At 53.9% G+C, this 21820-nt stretch overlaps 3 protein-coding genes, 1 long non-coding RNA gene and 2 other non-coding genes across 7 annotated transcripts; 2 read left to right on the top strand and 4 right to left on the bottom strand.

Annotated features, from left to right (window-relative positions):
• The first annotated feature begins 144 nt into the window (after window positions 1-144).
• DIPK1B (divergent protein kinase domain 1B) lies at window positions 145-7416 on the top strand. The gene is made up of 5 exons (XM_075716178.1): window positions 145-207; window positions 3124-3258; window positions 5425-5532; window positions 5734-5910; window positions 6588-7416. The coding sequence occupies exons 1-5, from the start codon at window positions 145-147 to the stop codon at window positions 7398-7400; spliced, it is 1296 nt and encodes a 431-aa protein (XP_075572293.1). The 3' UTR covers window positions 7401-7416.
• Window positions 7417-15680, bottom strand: LOC142594266 (uncharacterized). Of its 2 annotated transcripts, XR_012831292.1 has the most exons (6): window positions 15514-15680; window positions 14880-14936; window positions 13947-13996; window positions 12686-12735; window positions 10211-10401; window positions 7417-7888 (listed from the first exon to the last, which is right to left on the bottom strand). It is a non-coding gene; the product is annotated as an uncharacterized LOC142594266 (long non-coding RNA). The 2 variants fall into 2 exon arrangements; XR_012831291.1 differs by lacking the exon at window positions 7417-7888 and having other exon boundaries at window positions 9878-10401.
• Window positions 13776-13906, bottom strand: LOC142594383 (small nucleolar RNA SNORA17). The gene has a single exon (XR_012831377.1). It is a non-coding gene; the product is annotated as a small nucleolar RNA SNORA17 (small nucleolar RNA).
• On the bottom strand, window positions 14545-14677 carry LOC142594382 (small nucleolar RNA SNORA17). Its single transcript, XR_012831376.1, has one exon. It is a non-coding gene; the product is annotated as a small nucleolar RNA SNORA17 (small nucleolar RNA).
• An 871-nt stretch (window positions 15681-16551) lies between the features above and the next one.
• Window positions 16552-19025, bottom strand: MRPS2 (mitochondrial ribosomal protein S2). Its single transcript, XM_075716795.1, has 4 exons — window positions 18998-19025; window positions 18861-18917; window positions 18514-18643; window positions 16552-17457 (listed from the first exon to the last, which is right to left on the bottom strand). The coding sequence occupies exons 1-4, from the start codon at window positions 19023-19025 to the stop codon at window positions 16914-16916; spliced, it is 759 nt and encodes a 252-aa protein (XP_075572910.1). The 3' UTR covers window positions 16552-16913.
• A 229-nt stretch (window positions 19026-19254) lies between these two features.
• PIERCE1 (piercer of microtubule wall 1) lies at window positions 19255-20242 on the top strand. Its single transcript, XM_075717045.1, has 3 exons — window positions 19255-19367; window positions 19465-19543; window positions 20057-20242. The coding sequence occupies exons 1-3, from the start codon at window positions 19255-19257 to the stop codon at window positions 20240-20242; spliced, it is 378 nt and encodes a 125-aa protein (XP_075573160.1).
• The last annotated feature ends 1578 nt before the right edge of the window (window positions 20243-21820 follow it).

The raw sequence follows: 21820 nt of genomic DNA, 5'->3' as shown, positions 1-21820 counted from the left end.
GGGCGCGCTGCGGCGGTGCGGGCGGGCGGCTCGGCCCCCCCCGGACCCCTCCCCGGACCCCCCTCGGGCGGCGAGGCGGGGGCCGCGGCCGCCCTGGCCATGCCCCCCGGAGCCTGAGGCCCGCGGCCGCGGGGCGCCCGCAGCATGCGGAGGATCCGGCGGCTGGTGCATCTGGTGCTGTTCTGCCCCTTCTCCAAGGGCCTGCAGGTACCGGGGGGGGGGGGGGGCGGGATGCGGCGGCCCGGGGCGGGGGGGAGCTCGGGGATGCCCGTCCCCGCATGCCGGCACCGGCCCTGCACAAAGGGACGCTCTGCCGCGGTGCCCCCCGCCCGCCGGTGCAAGGGGCCGGGGACCGGCACCGGTGGGAGCAAGATCGGTGCCGGGGGGAGCAGGACAGGGAGCGGGGGCACCGGTACCGGCACCGGCAGCCGCAGGCCCTTGCATAACCCGCGCTGCGCTCCGCGGTGCTGGGGGAGCCGCACCGGCCGTGGAGCGCCGGGCAGCCCATCCATCAGCCCGCATCCCTGAGTGAAGCAGCCGATGCAGCAGTGCAGGGCAGGGATGACTCCTTCCCTCTCTTCCTTTTTTTTTTTTTTTTTTTTTTTTTCCCCTTCTCCCATCCCTGAGCTGCTGGGGCGGGGGGGGATGGACAGGACTGGGGACCCGTCTCAGCGCTCCGGGTGGTGATGGAGCTGGGGATGCTGGCCTGGGTGTTTTCTCTGCAGCCGTGGGATGAGAAACCCTGACTCCGGCGAAGGTCCTGGAGCAAAGAGGTTATCCCGCCGGAGGGGAGAAAGCGGGACACGGGAGGGGGTATTTGGTGGGCAGAGGATGCTGGCGGGAGGTGGGCGCAGAGCTGGGGCAAAGCCCTGGGCATGGGGAGGGCTGCGCGGCTGCGGGGAGCGTTGAGGGGTGCCTCTGTGGGTCCCCAGGACAGTTGAGAGCTGGATGGGTGCTGTGGCTCCGCTCCCAGGGGATTTGGGCCTTTGGGTGCCAGGAGCGGTCGCGTGGGGCCGGGTTGGTGGGCAGGGGCTGGGGCCGGTGTCTGGCAGGGAGGGTGAAGCGGGATGCGGGGTGGGGGTGGGTGGGAGCTGGGCATCGCCTGCACGGATACCCCGTGGAAGGGGAGGTGGCAGCCACCCCAAGCTGCCCCTGGGAGCACGCTGGCCCTGGCGCGGTCCCCACCGCGGGGACCCCACCGTAAAACAACCCCCCGCGTTCCCAGGGCGCTGAGCAGCGGGGACGGAGCAGGGTTTTGTGATGCTGCGTCTGTTGTGCCTTTGGAGTCAGCTCCGGCCCAAAGTCACTTCCAGGTCCCCCAGAGTCACCCTAAAACTAACACAAGCGAAGGGTAACACCCTTTGGCGCAGGCTGCCAGCCAAGGCGGCGGGCAGGGAAGGCGGCGGGCAGGGAAGGCAGCAGGCAGGGAAGAAGGCAGCGGGCAGGGAAGCCCCTCTGCTTTGAGACCGAGCCCCTGGAGCAAACCTTAGCACCAGCTACGAATCCAAAATATTATCGGCGGAACCTCTTGTAGCAGTGCATCCCCCACCTCCATGTTCCTTTCCACCATTTAGGGGATGATGAAGCCAGCGCTCCCCATGCTCAGGTCGCAGTCCTGACCCCCCCCTTCTGCCCCGGAAGCGTGATGGATTCTAGGTCTGAATAAGCAAAAAGGGACATTTTGGCCCTGCCAGGGCTTTGCCGCCCCGAGACGCGTCTCTAGCGGGATGTCTGTGGAAAGGGCCCCTTTGCTGAGGGCAGGGGGGCTGAGGGGCCACGTACCCACTGCTGGGGAATTTTTGGGGGGGCTGCTGCGTTGGGGAGGATCTCACGGGTCACAGTGGTGTATATGTCTGACTTCAGGGACTCGAGCTGGTTTTCAGCTCGCAGGAGCAGCCACCCATCCTTTGTCTTTGCCAAGTCCTCGCCGCGGTCGGGTTCTCTTTAACAGGCGTTAACGAGCGGTGCCGCTGCTCGATGGGCAAACCCGGGCATCGTGGCCCGCTTCACACTTCGGCATTTCCAATTAACCTGCCGAGACGCCGCGATCTCGAGGCAGACCCGCCTGCTTTCACCCTCACCTGCCGATTCCTGCAAAGCCCGTTCATCGGGGCTGGGGCGAGCCCAGCTGCTGGCTGCAGCCGGTGTGGCAGGAGGGCAGGAGCTCCACCGCCTCCGGTCACTGCCGTGGGGTTACAGCACTCGGCAAGGGGCCAGGGAGGTGGCATTTTGGAGGTGGGAGCGGTTTTGGGCTACGAGACCCAAGCGAGGATCCCTGGCAGGTTGCAACGGCGCCGCATCCGCTCGGATCCAGCCCTATCCCAGCAGCAGCGTCGTGGTCTCGCCAGCTGATGCGGTGCAAGGAGAGAGGAGGGTTTGGAGGTGGCCACCGGCCAAGGGCTCGCTTGGCGTGGCGTGAAGCAGGAATTACCTATAGAAACCGGAGGGAGCGGGGTGTTTGACGCAAGGATTAATTCCCTGCCCTTGGGAACGGCTGGGGATCTGCGCTGCGTTACACGGGTCAGGTAAACAACCCATATTGCGGGGAGGCCAGATGGCAGCAGCGCTGCTGCTCCGGGAGCAGAGGGGAAGAAACGAAGCCCGGAAAAGAAAATCATGCTGCGAGCTTCCCAGACGTTCGCACGGAGTATCATCCACGCGCTTCCAGCTTTGTTACTCGCCCGCTCCCACGCGGGTGCCGTGCCCGTGGGGCTTTGCGAGGGGGGGTGGGGGTCTGCTGGGAAGGGTCCCCCCAGGTGGGAGCAGAGCCTCTGGCAGCCCTGACGCTGCACCCCGGGCTTGCAGAGGGCAGCGGGCTCTGCCCTCGCGCTGGCAGGAGAGCGGGCGGATGCTGCTGCGGCTCCCGGGCGCGGGGATGCCTGGCAGCCAGCTCCTCACAGCCCAGCGCTGTAATCCCCCTGCTTTTAGGGAATTTTAAGTGACCTACTTGCAGCAGGAGTTGCATAATAGACTGGTGAATATATATATATATATATATATAAAAAAAAGGCTGAAGGTTTCAGCGATGCTCAGGTTGGTTTGCATAGGAGAAGTTGTCTTTGTCCAGCCACTGCCGACCCGTGCGGAGCCCCGGCCTTCACCAGCATTTTCTTTTCCTTCCAGAGTCGCCTCCCGGGCATCAAGGTGAAATACCTGCTGGTGGTGTGGCTGGGCATCTTCGTGGGCAGCTGGGTGGCATACATGCATTACTCGTCCTACTCCGAGCTCTGCCGCGGCCACGTCTGCCGGATGATAATTGTGAGTGGCAGCCAGCAGCCCCCGTGGCCACGCTGGTCCCGGTTTGGGGTGCCGGGGTGAGCGGGGCTGCGGGACCCCCATTTCCAGCCCCCCCCAAGCCCTTTGCAGCCGGGTGGGCAACGCTGGGGTAGCATCCGGCATGAGAGCGGGGCCGAGGAGCCCTCCCGGCAGCTGCTTTCCCAGCACTGTCCCCGGCATCACATGGAGCTTGGAGCAGGAGAGGTGACCTTATCCTGCCAGGGCGATGGCGAAACAATTTAATGACATGTCGGAGGGAAGCAGGGCAGGGCAGACGTGGGCAGATTAATGTCTGTGGAGATGAAGTTGCAATGTCAGAGCAGGATCAGCGGGCAGGGAGAGCATCGCACCAGCCCCCCCCGAGCTCCGCAGAGCCGGAGAAAAAAGGGAAGCAGCCAGTCCGCGGGTACTTCTCTGTAACTCCTGACGTGCCCTGAAGAAAGCACCAGCCTGCATGACGAGCAGACCCCTCGCGGGAGCTTGGCTTGGTGCATTTTGCCCCTGCCTGGGGATTGCAGTGGGGTGCAGGCTGCTCCCCGCAGCATCCCCGGGGCCGGCAGCCACGCGGGGCCCCCCCGGGACTGCTGTGGGTGCCCCATGGCAGGGGAGAGCAGGTCGCCCGCCCAGCCCAGGCGAGGAGGGGGATGCCAGGCTCTGGCTGAAAACGCCTCGTTCATCAATCCTTCAGCAGAGAAGGGAGGCAGGAATTGCCATAACAACAGTGACGATCATTTAATTTGATTTTTCTGCATGACTCTGACCACAGGGTCTCGGGTGCTAATTCCTGCTCTGAGCTTGGGGTTTAAGACACCGTGTCTGGCCGTGTCCCCTGTGAGCGGGTCTAAGGGTTAAGTCCCATCCTCCATGTCGGGCTGAAAAAAAGAGGGAAAAGATGCCGTGAATTTCTGCAGCTCCTGCTTCCAGCCCTGAGGCTGTTGTGCCCTCGCTGCAGAGCTGCAGCCGCTCCTGCCCAGGGATGCCTTCGGCTCCGGACCCAGCTCGCGGATCAGAGCCACCATCTGTCCCTGTCCCCACCGCCGCCGGGACCAGGACCAGCCCGTTTCACAGCAGGGGCTGCTGCTCTGCTGAGCGGCCTGAGCCTGTGCATCCTCATCCTCACCCAGCTCCATGCTGCCCTCTCCTCCAGCCCTGGCAGCTCCCCTATCCCCCTGGACTCGCAGCGGGAGCACCCGGGAGCACCCCCACGGTCCCTCCGGCAGCGCGGGGGTCCCTGCCAGCCCACCCCAAGGCACGGAGCCACCCCAAAGGGTGCTCTGCCCGTTTGGCCAGGGCTCAGCCCCAGGTGTGCCTACGCGCTCCTCTCCCCGCATCTCCCGCATTAAAGTCCATGCTCTGGGGCTGGTAGAAATCTCTGGGTCTTAGAGCAGAGCAGATTTTGGGCTGGGATTTCTTTGGAAGAGAGAGCGGGGAGTTGGGGGTGATGGAAGGGGCTGGACTCTGAGCAACCAGCACTACATCTCCCTGACAAAAGTCGGAGCACAAGGCGCTCCCCTCCCTCCCAGAAACGCTGACCTGGCCGAAATGGCTGCCAGGCTGCAGACGTCGCCCGAAGCCACCTGCGTGCCGTGCCAGCACGGCCGGGGTCCCCCATGGCTGGTGGCACCTCGCAAGGTGGCCAAATGCAAGGCCAAAGTGATGTTGGGGTGGTGACCCCGAGCAGCCCCTCCGTGCTCAAGAACCTCAAAATCCCAGGAAAGAAAGAAATTGTTGGCAGCTGGAGATGCTGTTCTTGCCTCCCAACAGCCTGGGTGGCTTTGCAATCCGATGTGCCTCTTCTAAGGGGTGTTTTTCCCTCGTATAAGAGACTCGCATGAACACAGAGGAAACAGGCTCACTGGGGACGCGATGGCATTGATGATGCTGTCACGTACACACGGTAAATTGGAAAAAACCCAAAGTGCTGGCCCTGGCCCTGCTGTAGGAGCGGTGCGGGGGGTGAGGAGTTTGGGCACAGCAGGTGACGGGCGCAGGGCTGGCGGCAGCACGGGAGGGCTCACGCCCCCAGCTCGCGTGCTTGGGAAGCCCCAGATCACAAGCTGTGGGACCGAGCCCGGATCCGTCCGACTTTTTTGGGCAAACAGGGAAGCTGCCCCTGCTGAGCTCCTCTCTCTGCCTTCCCCTCCCCAGTGCGACCAGTACAAGAAAGGAATCATTTCTGGCTCCACGTGCAAAGACCTGTGTGAGGAGCGCAGCCTCCTCTTCCAGCACTGCCTCTCCTCCTCTCCCACCCAGCAGGTAGGTCTCTGCCCGCCAGGGAAACCACCGCGCGGCAGGGGATGGGTGCAAGCACCAAACCTGGGGCACGTCCTCTTCCCCCAACCCGCACGTCTGCTCCTCACCCCATCCCTGGTACCAGACCTGAGCCAGAAGCCAGTTCTCTGCACTTGCTGTTGTTTTCCTCCTGTCTCCACGCTGCCCCCCTCTCCTTTGCTGTAGGTTTACAGCGGGCTCTGGAGGGAGAGGGAGGTGATCATCAAATGTGGCATCGAAGAAGCCTTGAAGGCAGACAGCCGCCCGGACTCTGTGCCCAGGAGGGACGTGGTCCTCTTTGACAAACCGACGCGAGGGACATCGATGGATGAGTTCAAAGAAATGCTCCTGAACTTCCTAAAGGTCAGTGCGGAGGGTCCCGCCGGGATCTTGCGGGCCTGGGCTGCCACTTGCGATTCGGAAAGACTGAACGCGTCTTTCCTTCTCCTTAAACGAGAGCTCCTCTGGCCCACGCGCTCCCATCAGCTGCTGGGCACCGGGCAGGGCTCCTTACCACACCCCGCAGAACAAGCACTGATTTAGCCAAAAAACCCCCTCCGTTCTCACACAGGAATTCTTATTTGCAAGATTTTAATAGCAAAGATTTTAATAGCAAGATTTTAATTTGCAAGATTTTAATAGCAGCAACCCTGGAGGCCGCTGCACCACGGCTGCGGGTGGCATCTGTGCTGGGCAGAGCTTATTCGCAAGCCCACGGGCGGCCGGGGCAGCGCTGGCACCGCGGCAGCAGTTCCCCTGCGCAGGGCTTCTGCTGCAGCGGTGGGACAGCGGCGCTGCCCAGCTTTTGCTCTCAAAAGCTTGCTCCCACCCGGGTCCAGAGCAGCCCCGAGGCTGGTAAAATTCTGCCGGAGCTGAATCCGTCCAACCGTACACTATGGCATGGCACCGGAGTTGCTTGAGCACGGTGGCCGTTTCCTCCTCTCCCAAACTCGGTTCTTTGCTTCCCCAGTTCGGTTTTGCGATACGAGGCCCGAACACAGAGAGCTGCAAGGGTCTGATGGCACTTCTTCTGTTCACAGTCCAACCTGGGAGATCAGCCTTCTCTTGCAGCCTTGGTGAGCCGGATCATCACCATGGCAGACGTGAACCGGGATGGGAAAGTGTCTTTAGCAGAGGCCAAATCCATCTGGGCACTACTTCAGCTCAATGAGTTTCTTCTCATGCTCTCCTTGCACGAGAAAGAGCACACTTCCAAGCTGCTGGGGCACTGCGGGGACCTCTACGTCACCGAGAAGATCCCCCACACCTCCCTCTACGGAGTGGATGTCCCCCCCTTCCTCCAGTCGCTGCTGCCTTCGGTCATCCACCAAATCATCCACCAGTGGTTTGCACCAGCGTGGCCCCGGCGGGCGAAGATCGCCATCGGCCTTCTGGAGTTCGTGGAGGAGATATTCCATGGGACCTACGGGAACTTCTACATCTGCGAGACCAGCTTGAAGAATGTGGGCTACAACGACAAATACGACTTCAAAATGGTCAACCTGCGGAAGGTGGCAACGGAGATGACAATCAGAGGTTTCCTCAAGGGACGTCACTGTGAGCAGAACGTGGACTGCACCTACGGGAAGGACTGTATGGCGACATGTGACAAACTCATGAAGCAGTGCAAAAGCGACGTGGTGCAGCCCAACCTGGCGAAGGTCTGCGGGTTGCTGCAGGACTACTTGCTGTACGGAGCGCCACCAGAGCTGAAAGAAGAGCTGCAGAAACAGCTCCGAACTTGCATGACCCTCAGCGGCCTGGCCAGCCAGATGGAAGTGCACCACTCCCTCGTGCTGAACAACCTCAAGACCTTGCTCTGGAAGAAGATTTCGAACACCAAATATTCCTAACGGGGGAAGCACAGCCCTGGAGTTTAGAATCTGCAATCTTGGAGTAAAGTCCAAGGGTTGAAGGCCTGTTTCTTCATCGTCTCCCCCACGGGAAAAAATACACCCTACGCAGGGAGTTCAGCACAGCTGCAGCCCCTTCTCCTTCATGGAAAACCAAGCATCATGACTTCCACCGCCCAGCAGGATCATCGATTCAGTTGGCAAGCGCATGCTGCGGAGCTGGGACACTGGGAGCCGGGCTGAACAGGCTTGGGGGAGGAAGATGACACGGAAAGCGCTACGGAAGCGGAGCCCAGCTGGACGCATCTAACTGTTTCTTGATTAACAGGAAAGCAGTGCAGAGAGAGATGAGAATGAATCATTCATGCTGTACTTGTCACATCTTCTTTTGATGAACGTCTCTGATGTAAATAAATAGCTTTTACGTGAATCACACCAGTACATCAATAGCGAAACAGCAGCCTTTTAAGTACCAGCTTGCTTGTGATCTAAAAAGGAGAAAAAGGTAGAATTCCCTATTCAAAAGTCTCTTCTTAAGTGTCTGAGTCACCCGCCACCAGATCCAGCTGTAACTTAGGGAGCAGATAAGCTCTCTTTTCCACAGTGGAGAGTCCTGGCCATTCTTTCATTCCTTTTTTTAAGTGCCTGACCCCACACAGCGATGCGATGGCTTGCGTGAGGCTCCCACCCGGCTGCTCCTGCCTGCAGTCTGAAATTGGCAGCACAGGCCGTTCCCTCTCACGCGTCGGCTTCGGAAGCATCTAAGGCCAAGAATAGCTTAAAGGAAAAGGGCTACTACAGGAAAAATCCTGACCAGTTACCGTATGTGCTCCGTGCGTCGCTTCCCACAATACTCAGTGCAGGGATAAGCCAACCTCTCGGTTTAATTCTCCTAAAACTAAGCTGGGCTTGCACTGCAGAGGTTAAAGATTAATGCGAGAATAATCCAGTGCTTCTCCCATGATTAAAATGAATTTCCAGGCAAGCTTTCAGCAGGTTTCAAGACATTGGCTGTGTAAATACTGCCAGGTCTCTAACTACAGTCGGTTTTCCTTTAAATGCTCAGTTCTATCGACCTTTTAGAACTATGGGCAGAGGAAGTTTATGTAAACCACCCCCGAGCTTGCTCTGTTCCCAGCACAATCCTATTCCTGCTGACGGACCGTATGCCAGTGCTCTTGCCAACAATTGCTTGGTGAAGTGGAGCGTATAGCCAAAGTATAATCACAAAGAAAAAAAAATATGCCTGACAGTATATATAGCCTGTGAAGGCAATCGCTAGTGTCTTGGCTGCAAACTTACGAGCCCTTTGGAGGTGAGATATCAGTATTTCCTTCTATTAGTTCTATAGGATCATCATTACCTCTCACTATTATTTATGGAGGAAACGTTTCAGTGTCAACAATGCTCTAAATCTAGCAGGGAGCCAGTGCAGCTCGCCTCCTGCAGAGGAGCTGGCTTCCCAGCATAATTCACCTACGGTAAGGCTGAGCATTTGGAAGGTTTCTGTGTTTGAAGGGTGGCAAGGATCCTCAGCCCACTGGAGTCACCCGTAATTCAGTACGAACACTGCAAAGACGGTCACAGCCCCACTTCCAGGCACAGCTCTGGGAGCAGTTGGTGGATGGCTGGAATTCGGTAACGAGGCGCCATGCAGCCACCCAGCCCCTCATCTATTGTCCTGCATTCCCATGGCAACCAGCTCCAACAAATTAATTTTCTTTTGCTATTAGAAAAAGGAACCTAACAACCATGCCAAGTCCTCTCCTCAGATTTTCAGGAAAGCCATTTTTCACCCTCCCCTCTGGGTTCGAAATCTACTAGTAAATTTTGTCCAGACGAGCAGCATTCCCGCTACACTTAATCCCCACGGCTCCCTTCCCCAAAAGCAGTATTAAGGCAGCAGGTAAGCACCTAGAAAAGTGGAGGAAAACAACCGTGTTCCTTGCTTATCCCCATAACCTTAAATATCAGAATCTCTTTAAGCTTTTACAATGAAAGATGAAGTTGAAAAACAGCCCCTGTACTTTAAAGAACTAGCCGAGGCGGCTTTATTCAAACAGCACTTCCGACAAGAACGGCCACATCGCCCCGTTACTGATCTGCACGCCCCGGTAAGGGCAGCGGCCACTCCAGCAATCACTTATGACTCGCCCCCAGAACAGCCCGTTTTGTTCATTGCTACTAAAAAGCACAAGTGTCTTCAGACACATGCTTACGGTTCATGAGCTACACTACAATATGGGAGAAAAATGACTAAAGGCAAAGGTATTTTATGCTCATAATACCTTCTCCAGATTTCCCGCAGGAGCTGGAAAAAGAGGAAGAGGCAGAACACTAGGACTGACAGTCTGATCTCACCAGATGCTGCTGCTTTAGCAGCATAGTAGAGTTGTGCTACAAGGGGATGGAGGTAAGCAGCAAGAATTCTACCTTTCATTGTTTAAAGTTAAAAAAAAAAAAAAAAGCATCCCAGTTCTCATAGCCACAAATAAAAAGTCTTAAATCTTAGAATGGTTAAAAATTAGTATTACTCGGGGTACTACAAATACACCAGCATAATCATTTCAGACTTACTGTAGGTGGCATCTTTATTTAGTTGGGATTTTTTTTTTTTAAATCCTTCTTAACCACGTAGAGAAAACAACAGATTGAAACAGCAGTGCTTTAGAATACGGCTGTGAAAACAGCGTACGAGCCGAGATGACCGGGAGAAGGGCAAGATGACAACTCTTAGGCTATTCAACAGGAGTACGGCAAAAGCAGAAAGGACACTTGGACAGAATTACTGTAATTTTTTTTTAACTGACATTTGTGTACACAGGTTGCAGCAAACATTCAGAACCACAAGCAGCACCGCATGCACTCTCACTGGCTGTAGCGTGCTCGAACCCACGTACGAGAGAAGAACAACTTTTCGGAATCTTCAAATGCAGCCACTGCTAACCATTTCTTTTGCTGTAGCCAGGTTTGCTAAAAATTCTAACGCTCAAGGCATGATCTGCAAATAAAAAAAAAGGCCCAGGATGTTAGACAACTTCAAATATAGCCAGCACAAGTTAGCAATAAATGTCAATACTAAGCAGCTAATTAATCCATACCACCCAGGCTCCTGCTGTTCACTATGGCGCAGTATCTGAGATAAGGCACTGTCGGGACAAAGAATTGCTTTTCATTTCAGAGGCAACATTTTCAGCTAACCGATTTTTGTCTTGGGACTGACCAAAGATTTTTCACATCCCAGAGGGAAATAAAGCGGCTTCATAAAATGAAACCAAATTTTAGGGAAGTCACTAGCTGGGCTCAGTTCTCCTGATTCACAGGGAAACTTCAGAAAGCAATTTACTTCAGTCCAGAACCACAGGAACACCTGAACTCACACTGCCTGCATTCACTGCAGTCAGTAGACGCTGAGCGCCTGCAAACTTGTGTGGATCAGGACCTAAAGCTGTGACAGAAGGCAGATGGCACTAATAAGACTAATTTAGGAGACATTCTTTGCCACTAGATCAGAAAGGTTTGTTTTTTTTTTTTTTTAAAAAAAAAATCTTCTGGCTAGGTACAGTGCACTCTGGCGAGTCTGGGAAACAGCACGATAGCTGGAGCCTGCTCTTGGTTACTCTTTCACTCTTAGGCTCCCTAAAAATCAAAGGTGAGCTTGCCAACCTCAATGCAGAGGCAAGCTATTAATAGTGCAAAGAAAGAAAAGCTGGGCTTATTCCAGCATTCAAAGCCATGACATTTACCAGTTCTAAATGGCGAAGGGCTAAATTAGCGTGCAGAAAGATTTTTAATTTCTCTCAAGACTGCTTTAATACAAAATATTAAGCTTTTCCACAGCTGAAAGCCAGGCAGTTCTTTCAGTAAAGCAATATTCATAGCCTGGGATTGCTGCTCAGTCTTGGGAGGATGGTTAGCAGCAAATGCTATTAGGAAAATTTTAATAGCTATCCTATGCTTCGCACAGTAAAGTTCTAAAGAGAGGCTCATTAGGCACTCACTACCCCTACAGGACCCTTGATGTGAGTAAAGGCGGAAGAAAAAAACCTCAAATATGGATTCCAGGGTTAAAAGAAGTAGGAAATTTAAATAGAAGAGTCACATCTTAAGGCATGCCTCTTTGCATAACCATATCCCCAACAACCTTATTAGCATTCTTTTCCAAAGCCACTGCTGGTAGGCAGCGACTTTTCCCAATTAAATGGCTCATTTTGCAGCCAGCAGCTACCCGCTTGGTTAATGGCACCTTTGGCCCTCATAATGCCCATTTAATGAGGACATTTTCCACCATTTAGCACTGCCAGATTCTGTCAAGCTATTAGTCACTGCAAAGCCTCTCAGAGTTTCACAATGCTATCTATGCATAGACGCAGCTTCTCTCACCGCTTGTTCTAATAATGCCAGCCCAGCAGAGGCTCGCATGCACCACAGCACCCAAAAAAGGACAGGGACACACAGAGCTATTAAGATATTGATACCTGTGCTCCCTAGCAGCTCGCTGCCTTGGAGGTCAAGTTCCTTTGCCACCATGCTAGCACATAAACACAGCAGAAACCAACTAAAAAGTCACACTGTGCTCAATTGTATTTTTTTTTGCTTTTTGTCTGCTGCGTTACCAGCTAGAACATGATGTGCAAGGAAGCTAGATCTTGTCTTGCATTCCACTGCTGCACTTACTGAAAGTTAGTTTAGAAGGACTTTAAGTTAAAGACTTCAGGTTTTAGCATTAATTTTTTACTTGGATCACTGAAATCAATCATTTTCTTTCTTCCTCATGCCTAAGGCACAATCTCATTATCTTGCACATCACTGACACAAATGTTTTTTCAATAGCATTTTGTGTCAGACTGCACCAGAGCCTGTTTTGATAATCTCGGGCACCCTAACACACGTAAAAGTGTAAGCTCTCAACAAAAGTATCTTGTTCTGACTGACAGCTGCCCTTAAAAGGATGCATTTTGGGAGCTGAGAAAGGCAGTTTGAGGAAATGAAATAAAAAAAATTAATCAGAAGTGTTTAAGATTGCTTACAAAAATTACTGCACTAGCAGAACAGAGGAACCTGAAAGTGCTCCACCTGAAGTAGAGGTTTGTCAGCAAAAAATACAGAAAAATACTGAATTTTACGTTCTTTCTGCAAGTATGCACTAGTAGCGTTTTAAATTTTTTTTTTTATTTGTCCATCTCCCACAAAAGTCAGAAGGACAAGATGTACCAACCCAAGGACTTCTGTTTTGCTAACACACTGAGATTTAGTACATTTCCAAGAAATGACTTATGACCTACCTTCAACATCTGAAGCAAGTTCCAGAATTCAGTCCTGTTCTCAAAAGTAACTGTAAGAAGGAAAAAGATCTTCAGTTTGGTTTTTCTGGGGGAATGAACGTTGGGGTTTTGTTTGTTTTGGTCGCATCCCTCTGCCCCCCCTAAAGCAAGCGTGATTATAAAGCTGTGTTTCAGAAGACTGCTGACTGCACCTTCTGGTCAAACTTACTCAACACCCTTGGAAGGCAAGATGTTGGCCGAGTGTTTTATTAGTGTTGGGAACAGGGTGCAATTTTCTCCATCTGCTAAATCCACACCCAGCTGCTTCCAGATCATGCCAATACTTTGGCAACAACAAACTTAAGTGCCTGTTTCCTCCATCTCCTCCACTCCCATAATGCTAAACCCTGCAAAACTCAAGAGGTGCCCTTTCACAGACAGAACAGGCAGCAAGCAAGGATGTCTTGGAGGCCACAAAGGATTGCTGAAGGCTAAAACAGAATTCAAGAACAGAGCTGTCACTTCTATTTGTCCTTGCAAAAAAAGAAAAAAAAATAAAAAGGGAAGGGCCGTCCCCTGACACAGTTAAAAGCAGCATCATTTTAACTGCTTTTCAAAGGAATTGTGCTCCATCTTCCGCTGGCTCTCTGGATAAAGAGGTACGCATGGAAACAATGTCAAGATACGATCTCTGAGCAGCTACAAGTTTCAGCCACAGGAAGCCCCTTCATCTCTGCTCCCTAATGATTTTAACATGTCAGGAGAGCAAATGTCCAAGGACTCAGGACTATCAGAATAAAGAATATTGGAGTTTGCCATTCCTCCACAACAAAGAGGTGATATACAAGAAACCTGAATTAGCTTTTAACACAGTTCGCGTGTTAGTAAAACATAGAAGTTTCACTTCTAAAACATAGAACTTGATAGCAGAAAAATCAGTTGTATCTCTTAGCTGTCACATAAACAAGGTATTCAGTAGGAGAATGACTGTCTGCCACACTGAAGGACAGGGCTAGCTTCTGCGCCCTGTCCGTCCACAGCTGTCCATCCTTCATGATTTAAGATTAACATTAAAGGGGGGGGGGGGGGGAAAAAGCAAAAGCAAGAAATAACTGTTAGGTTGCTCATCCCTGAGTGCTCACGGGTCTCAGAGCACCAGCAAAGATGTAGCCTTTTCCTCTCTGCCACCTAATGACACAAACATGGCACTACAGCCATATCTGCAACACGAGCTGGGGCATGGAGCTGTTCAACAGGGGAACTCGCATCCACGGCTGCTCACCTCAGGTCTTTGAGAAGACCTCCTGGCTCTGCCATGTCACACGGCTTTCTCTGAAAAAGTGGAAAATATATACAGTGTTTATTTTATATATTTAGACATGCTTCAAAGCCTGGTTATGTGCTTACTGTTTCACTGATGACACAAATGTGAAAGGCCTGGTAAGAGAGGGAAGCTAAAGAAATAAATGCATAGTGCAGGCGTATTTTTATTTTCAGATAGTAATGGGGTCAGGGCTGCCAGCACAGGACTCCCAGGATGTGCTCCCAGTGATGTCACCAGCTTGCCACGTGGCTTTAGACAGATCACTTCAACTCATTCTTCCGTAACACGAGTCAAAGCACCAACAGGATCCTACCATTTTGAAGACTAAATCCTACCATTCTGAAGGCTAAATCCTACCACTTTGAAGGCTAAATCGTCAGAAAGCCAGGCACAGCCTTTCTGCTGCACATCCACTACAGGTCAAACAGAACACCTTTCTATTCTATAACATACAGATCTCACATTTAAGGCAATTAAAAAAAAAAAAAAAAAAAAAAAAAAAAAAAAGGAAAGGCTTAGTTTCTCAAGTCTCCTATTAACCAGCCCATTTATAAATAATGTCAGGCTATCAATCACTCTGAGTGCTCACTGGTTGCAGAACAAAAGAGCGTAGAACATAGCCTGTCTCTCTCTGCCACCTAATGACACAAAGGTGCCACAGCAGCCACCTTTGCAACGCCTGTGGCAGGCTGAAAAAGAAAAAAAACCACAAAGACTGAAAAAGGTGATAGTTACAGGTATTTGTAAGAACAAGATTATATCGCCTACTCAGAAAGTAGTATTACAAAGGTGTTTGGTGCACATGTAGATACGAAATGTAACACACCCCTCGGAGAGTTAACAAGATGGCTGCCACTTACTTGGGCGGCCTTTGTGTTAAGCACCACTTACCCTTGATTTTTTCAAGCCGTGCAATCTTTTTCACTTTACCCTTTGTCTTCTGCCAGGCTGAAGACAGACAAATAAAAAGAAAAGGAAAAGAATGCAGTTAATAACGAACAAGTGTTTAGCTGACTGCGTAACAACCTCCTCTGTGAACTGCACCGCTTAACAGAAACCAGAATATTAAAACATTAATAATAATAAAAAAATCGTTTGTTGAATAGGTTCACTTTAGTTACTCAAATCTTTAAAAACGTTTCCCTCAAAACCTGAAAAGGTGGCAGCCCTCAACTTTCTCCCCTCCTTCCAATGGAAGCACAGCTGTGTTTACCTTAATCCTAGGACACTCCTATACTATACCGGGTATATTATAATACTATGGATACAAGTACACTGAACACAGCAGTGCCTGGAGCAAACAGAGCACGGGATGGGGCCCAGGGGAGCTGCGGGTCTCTTCCTGGCTGTATCCGGCCATGTGGCTGAGTGGGGCAGATTTTGTCCGAGGCCCAGAAACCTGGGGAGGGGGAGCTGGCAAGCCTGGGGACTAAGAGCCTGATTTTCCTGGGGGTCACCTAGACCAGCAAGACCAGCACCTCACACGCAGGCAGCCCACTCAGCTAGACAGAGAAATCACCCGTACCTCCAGTCACACCTTCCTCCTCCTCCTCTGCCGCCTGCACAGGGGGGCCTGCCGCTCCGCAGCCATGTCCTCACGCCGCAGCCTTCCCTTGTTCAGCGACGGGGGAGAAGAGCAGAAGCCGAAGCGGCCGCCGCCGCCCAACAGCCGCCGCCCGAAGCCCTGAGGAAGCTTCGCCGCAACATGGCGCGGCAAGGGGCACCTGGGGAGAGCAGCCGGCGGTCAGCGCGGCACGGGGCCCGCCCGAGGGCCCAGGAGGACCCTCCTCGGCCGGCACCGGCTTCCCGCGCCCGAGGGCCGCGGTCAGCACACGCCTCCCCGCCTGAGAGGGACCCTCCCCACCCCCAAACCCAACGCCCCCCGGCCGGCTGCGGCCTCGCCCGCCTGGAGGAACAGTGCCCACCGCCCCGAGGGGACCAGAGACCCTCCCTTCACCCCGCCGGGACGGAGCGGGGCCGAGGGCGAGGTGGGCCCCGCTGCTCACCGCACCGGCCGCCGCTCCGAAAGGACGAGAGAGCGCCCGCCTTCCGCTTATATAGGGCGGGCGGGCGGAAGCGCCGTGGGGACAATCCGCGCAGCGCGTTCGCTCCTGCGAGCCCCCCCTGCTGGGCGGGAGGACTCAGAGCAGGGAACGGTCCGTGCTGGGAGCAGGGACACGGGGCCGGGCCAGGGACCGGGAGCCCTGGCCCAGACCTCTTCCCCACGCTGGGCCTGACCCCTCAACGCTGCAGGACTGCCCTAAGCCCTCCCACAGAGACACAAGGCATTTTAGGAGCCGGATTTCCCTTTTCTCTGCTGCACGCTGGAGCCCCCCGCTGCTCCCTGTGGCCGTGGCAGAGGTTGGACCCTGGGACGAAGCGGGGACCCTCCAAGCCTGTGATGCACCGGCCAGACTCGCACCCCTCCTGCTCCCAGCCTGCAATACCCCGCGGGTCCCCAGGCTGGGAACACCCTTCCACCCATTCACCCCCCCATCCCATGACCACAGACATTTGCCAGAGACTCCCCCGTACCTTCCCATTTCACAAGGAAAGAAAGAAAAAGGATCACGGGGCCCTTTATTTGTCCTGCTGGGAAGAGGCACGAGATACAAGTGGTTTCAGGTGAGATCACAAGCTCAGGAATAAGGCAGCCACAGGACAGAGGCACCTTCTTGCAACAGGACACAAGGACAGGAGCTGGGTCTGGCCTGGCTCCATCTCCCCTTGCATCGTTCCGGACAATTTTTTTTTTGAGCTAGAGATACACCGGAACCGTGACCGCCGCGGGATGCTCCCACAACTGGCCCAGCTCTGCCAAAAGCTGGTGCTCTGGGTGCAGGGTCAGTCTGTCAGCGCCTGCGGGAGCAGAGCAGGACGCCCATCACCGAGCCGCTGGGCACGGCCGAGCCTGTCCCTAGGGCTCTAATTGCCCTCCGCTTTGCTCCGCAGCTCGTCGAAGACCTCGCTCTGCCGCCTCTTGTCCTTGGCACGGATGATGGTCATCCTGAAGAGCTTGCAGTAGAGCTCCATGGCAGTGGGGCTGTCGTCGTTCCCGGGAATGGGGTAGGTGATCAAGCAGGGGTTGCAGTTCGTGTCCACCACCCCCACTGTGGGGATGTTCATCTTGGCAGCATCCCGGATGGCCACGTGGGGCTCAAAGACGTTGTTGAGGCTGCTGAGGAAGATGAGGAGGTCGGGCAGGCGGACGCCGGCCCCGAACTGGATGTGGGCATTGGTGAGCAGGCCGCCCTGCCAGTAGCGGGTGTGGGCGTACTCCCCACACTCCCGCGCCGTGCTCTCGACCAGGTGGCAGAACTGGCGCTTGCGGCTGACGAAGAGGATGATGCCTTTGCGGTAGGCGATGTGGGCGGTGAAGTTGAGGGCCAGCTGAAGGTGCTGCATCGTCTGATCCAAGTCGATGATGTCCTGATCCAGGCGGCAGCCAAAGATGTAGGGCTCCATGAACCTGCGGGGACAGAGGGAGGGCGACACAAGGGGACATAGGGACGGGGTGCTACAGGCATCGAGTAGCGTTTCTGAACACGGCGCAGCCCCACAGAAACCTTCTCACACCCCAACTCCCAGACGGTACCAGAGATGCTCCCTGCAGAGAACGCCTGTCCCAACTGGGCTCAGGGGGCTGCAGGTGCAGGACCTGGGGGTGCTGGTTGACAGCCGGCTGAACATGAGCCAGCAGTGTGCCCGGGTGGCCAAGAAGGCCAACAGCATCCTGGCTTGCATCAGGAATAGTGTGGCCAGCAGGAGCAGGGAGGTGATTGTCCGCCTGTACTCGGTGCTGGTGAGGCCGCACCTGGAATACTGTGTCCAGTTTTGGGCCCCTCAATATAAGAAAGACATTGAGGTGCTGGAGCGTGTCCAGAGAAGGGCAACAAAGCTGGTGAAGGGTCTAGAGCACAGGGCTGATGAGGAGCGGCTGAGGGAACTGGGGTTGTTTAGTCTGGAGAAGAGGAGGCTGAGGGGAGACCTCATCGCTCTCTACAACTACCTGAAAGGAGGTTGTAGTGAGGTGGGTGTTGGTCTCTTCTCCCAAGTAGTTAGCGATAGGACGAGAGGAAATGGCCTCAAGCTGCGTCAGGGGAGGTTTAGATTGGATATTAGGAAAAATTTCTTCAGAAAGGGTAGTCGAGCATTGGAACAGGCTGCCCAGAGAGGTGGGGGAGTCACCATCCCTGGAAGCGTTCAAAAAACAGGTAGACATGGTACTTTGGGACATGGTTTAGTCTAGTCTACCCTTAACTGGTTTAGTGTGGACTTGGTAATGTTAGGTTAATGGTTGGACTGGATAATCTTAAAGGTCTTTTCCAACCTAAACGATTCTGTGATTCTAGGTCTGACACCCTGCTCTGTGCCCACGCTTTTGCAGGGCAGTAACTGTGCCCAGGCAGAAATGTGGGTCTGCGTGGGCAGTTCCAGCCCCAGACTGATCTGGTGGAGGCTGATGTGGTCTAGGAAAGCACTCCTGATGTCAACAAGCGTTACATCAGAAAATGGGGTCACTCACCTATGCCGACATCCCTTTTTGTGCCCCAAATGCACGCGGGCATCAAAGAGATCTTTCAGGGAGAAGAGCTCCTTCACGTTGAAGTAGTCAGGGTGGTTGAGAGGCTGGGACAGCAGCTTGTCATCCTCGGCTGAGAGAAGGGAATAAAAAAACCCAGACAAACCCATCACTACTCCCTCTTGCTGCGCTTGCAGGGGATGAGCCGGGACGAGAGAAAGGGCCCTGATGCACCCACGGCTGCTTGAGTGCAGCGAGGGCCGGGCGATACCGGCGAGGCCATTGCCCATCGCCCGGCTCGGGGGACCCCCCTTTCCCTGGGGAAGGGGCCGGTGCACGGCAGCACTCACCGCGGGGCCGGGCCGCCGGGGCCGGTACCGGTACGCTGCAGTAGAGCCGCGGGGCTGCTGCGGGGAGAGAAACACGGGGGTCACACGGGGGGGGTGGGCTCGGGTGGGCTGGGGTGGGGTGGGCACGACCCGCTCACCTGCCCGCAGGAGCCGCGGCACCGCCATGCTCCGTGCCCGGCGGCCGGAGGGCGAGCAGGAGCTGGAGCAGGAGGAGGAGGAGAAGGAGAGGAGGAGGAGAAGGAGAGGAGGAGGAAGGTCAGGCGTTGCCTTCCGCTTCCTGCGCGCCCCTGCGCCCTCCCCCGGGGCGGGGCTGCCGGTCCGGTTGCTCGGAGCGATCGCTCCCCGCCCGCAGCGTCGCGTCGCCGGGCAACGCGCGGCCCCGCTGCCGCCCGCCATGTCCCGCCCGGAGGCTGCGGGCGGCCCCGGGCCCCGCACCAGCGACTGGTACCGCACCAGCCCCGGCCTGCCCGGCCGCTTCCAGCAGCCCGCCTGCTTCCGCGGCTACGGGTGAGCGCGGCCCCGGGCTGCGGCCGAGCGCGGCCCCCGCCCCACGGAGCCCCCCCCCCGGCAGCTCCCTCTCCCACCCGTGTTCTCCCCCCCGCAGGAAGCCGGAGCCTCACCCCCGGTACCGCACCACCAGCCAGGCCTACGGCAGCCAAGCCCCCACGGTGCACGAAGTGCCGGTAGGTAGGGGTGCGGGGTGCTCGGAGGCACCCCCCGGGCTTCAGCCTCCAAGTTTTGGCCTCCGCACCCATCCCCTGGCAATGAACTCCCTGAAGCGCGCGAAGGCGGAGCGCCTTTATTGCTGCATCCAAGCTGCTGCGCGTCGCAGGTGCTACTGATTCTCCCACGGAGTTAGCGATAGGACGAGAGGAAATGGGCTCAAGCTGCGCCAGGAGAGGTTTAGGTTGGATATTAGGAAAAATTTCTTCACGGAAAGGGTGGTCAAGCATTGGAACAGGCTGCCCAGAGAGGTGGTGGAGTCACCACCCCTGGAAGTGTTCAAAAAACGGGCAGAGGTGGCACTTGGGGACATGGTTTAGTCTAGTCTACCCTTGATTGGTTTAGTGTGGACTTGGTAGCGTAGGTTAATGGTTGGACTGGATGATCTTAAAGGGCTTTTCCAACCTGAACGATTCTATGATTCTATGATTTAAGCCATCTCCTTCCTCCCCTTCCTTTTCTCGCTCTCGCAGACCTCCTTCCACGTCACCTCGCACGCCTTTTCGAACACCCTGGCACAGTGTGGCATGTACAGATATAACGGGCTCAACACTGCCCTGGAGAAGAGCCACGTCACCGGCCCGGACAACTTCATCACCGCCTACGATCACCTCAACTTCCATCCCAGCTACAACCCAAGCGGCCCGTCGCACTGTTAGATCTGCAGCAGTAACGCCGACAACATGAAGTCGGTTTACTGCTGGCTGCCTAGATAAAAAAAAAATCCCCAAACCCCCCCAAAACCCCCATGAGCAAGCAAACGAACAACAGCACTGACCTTATCCTCAATCTGGTGTGAAGCCTCGTCGGGAAGCGTGGCAGGAGGCACCATGCCGTTGCACTGTAGCCTGTAACCTCGTTAAGCAGCTATTTCATCAAGAACAAGGCAGGTTTCGCTCGCGCCCTGTGCCATCAGGCATGGATGAGGCACTCTTGTAAGGGCACTTGGCTTCAGGTTGCCTCTCCTGAACGCAGACATTGCAGTTGTTATCGCTGAGGAGAGTCAAACTGTATAGCCCGTCGGGAAAATAATTCCTATGGCACGCTAAGCAGCAGCAGATCAACACGCGTGCTTCGCGCTATTAACCGCGTAAGGCGGGATTTAATGAGAGTTTTTCTCCTGAACACGGGGGGGAAAAAAAAAAAATCTTTCAGCTTGGTAATGTGAGACTTGCTGTTACGATGTGATGAATAGCTACAAAATGAGGAGGTTAAAGGTAGCAGTACATTTCTAAAAATAACCCTCCCCAACCCAAACTGTTGTATGTATTTTTTTTTTTAACAGGACTCCTACCTAGTTAAGGTCAGAAATTCAGCTTTGGGGGAAAGGCAGTTCAGATCTGTGTTATCAAAACCGAGTTCAGTAATTTGTTGGGAAAAACACATACAGCCACTTCGGTACTAGATGCAAATAACTAATTTACAGAATGAATGTTATTAGGAATAATATCTTAATTTATAAAGATTTAATGTGATTAAATGTGAGCTAATTAGCTCATATGAACCGTTTTCCTTAATTTTTAGGCAGCATATAGTGATAAATACTAGAACAATATACATTACATACACATATATATTCCCTTAACCTGTTCTCTGTCACTAATGATCCTTTACGTGTACCACATACAAAATTAAAATTTTTAAACTGTTTCTCTACTATTTAACGAATAAGCAAACTGTGTGTTTTCCAGATGTATTCAATAAGCTTTTGGATTTCTTGTAGAAAGCATGTTCATCCTTCTTACCTCTCAAAACTACAATGTTTTAAACTATTCAAATAAAGACAACTCATTGTAAAGAAAATGTTTTCTTCAGTTTTATTGTAACAACCATAGCTACACAGCCAGGGAAACTGCACTGTTTAGGCAGTAACTGCACTAAAAGGAACACCTTAGCACATTTGGCTTAAAAACTAGTCTCAAAGAGAAACCAGTCTGCCTGTTTATGGATGAGAAACGGTCCCACCTTACAGGTATAACAGTATATATTAAAAATGAGCATAATACTAGTCTAGCTGTTTGCTTAAAAAATAAAAAAAGTAAGTGTAATAGTATGTCCAAGCACCACCGCAAATGATACTCTTCACATTAGAAATATTCCCTCTTTCTGTCATTTTTATACAGTCTTATAAACCCCACAGGAAGCGTGACGATGATATATTTAAACATACTTGCAAGGCAGAGGTATTTTGTTTAGTTACTAATATCACTAAGCAAAAATCTGAAGTCCAAAACTGA

This window comes from Pelecanus crispus, chromosome 9 (genome assembly GCF_030463565.1).
Source record: "Pelecanus crispus isolate bPelCri1 chromosome 9, bPelCri1.pri, whole genome shotgun sequence".
NCBI classification, from domain to species: domain Eukaryota; kingdom Metazoa; phylum Chordata; class Aves; order Pelecaniformes; family Pelecanidae; genus Pelecanus; species Pelecanus crispus.
This window is presented reverse-complemented; position numbering and strand designations above follow the sequence as displayed.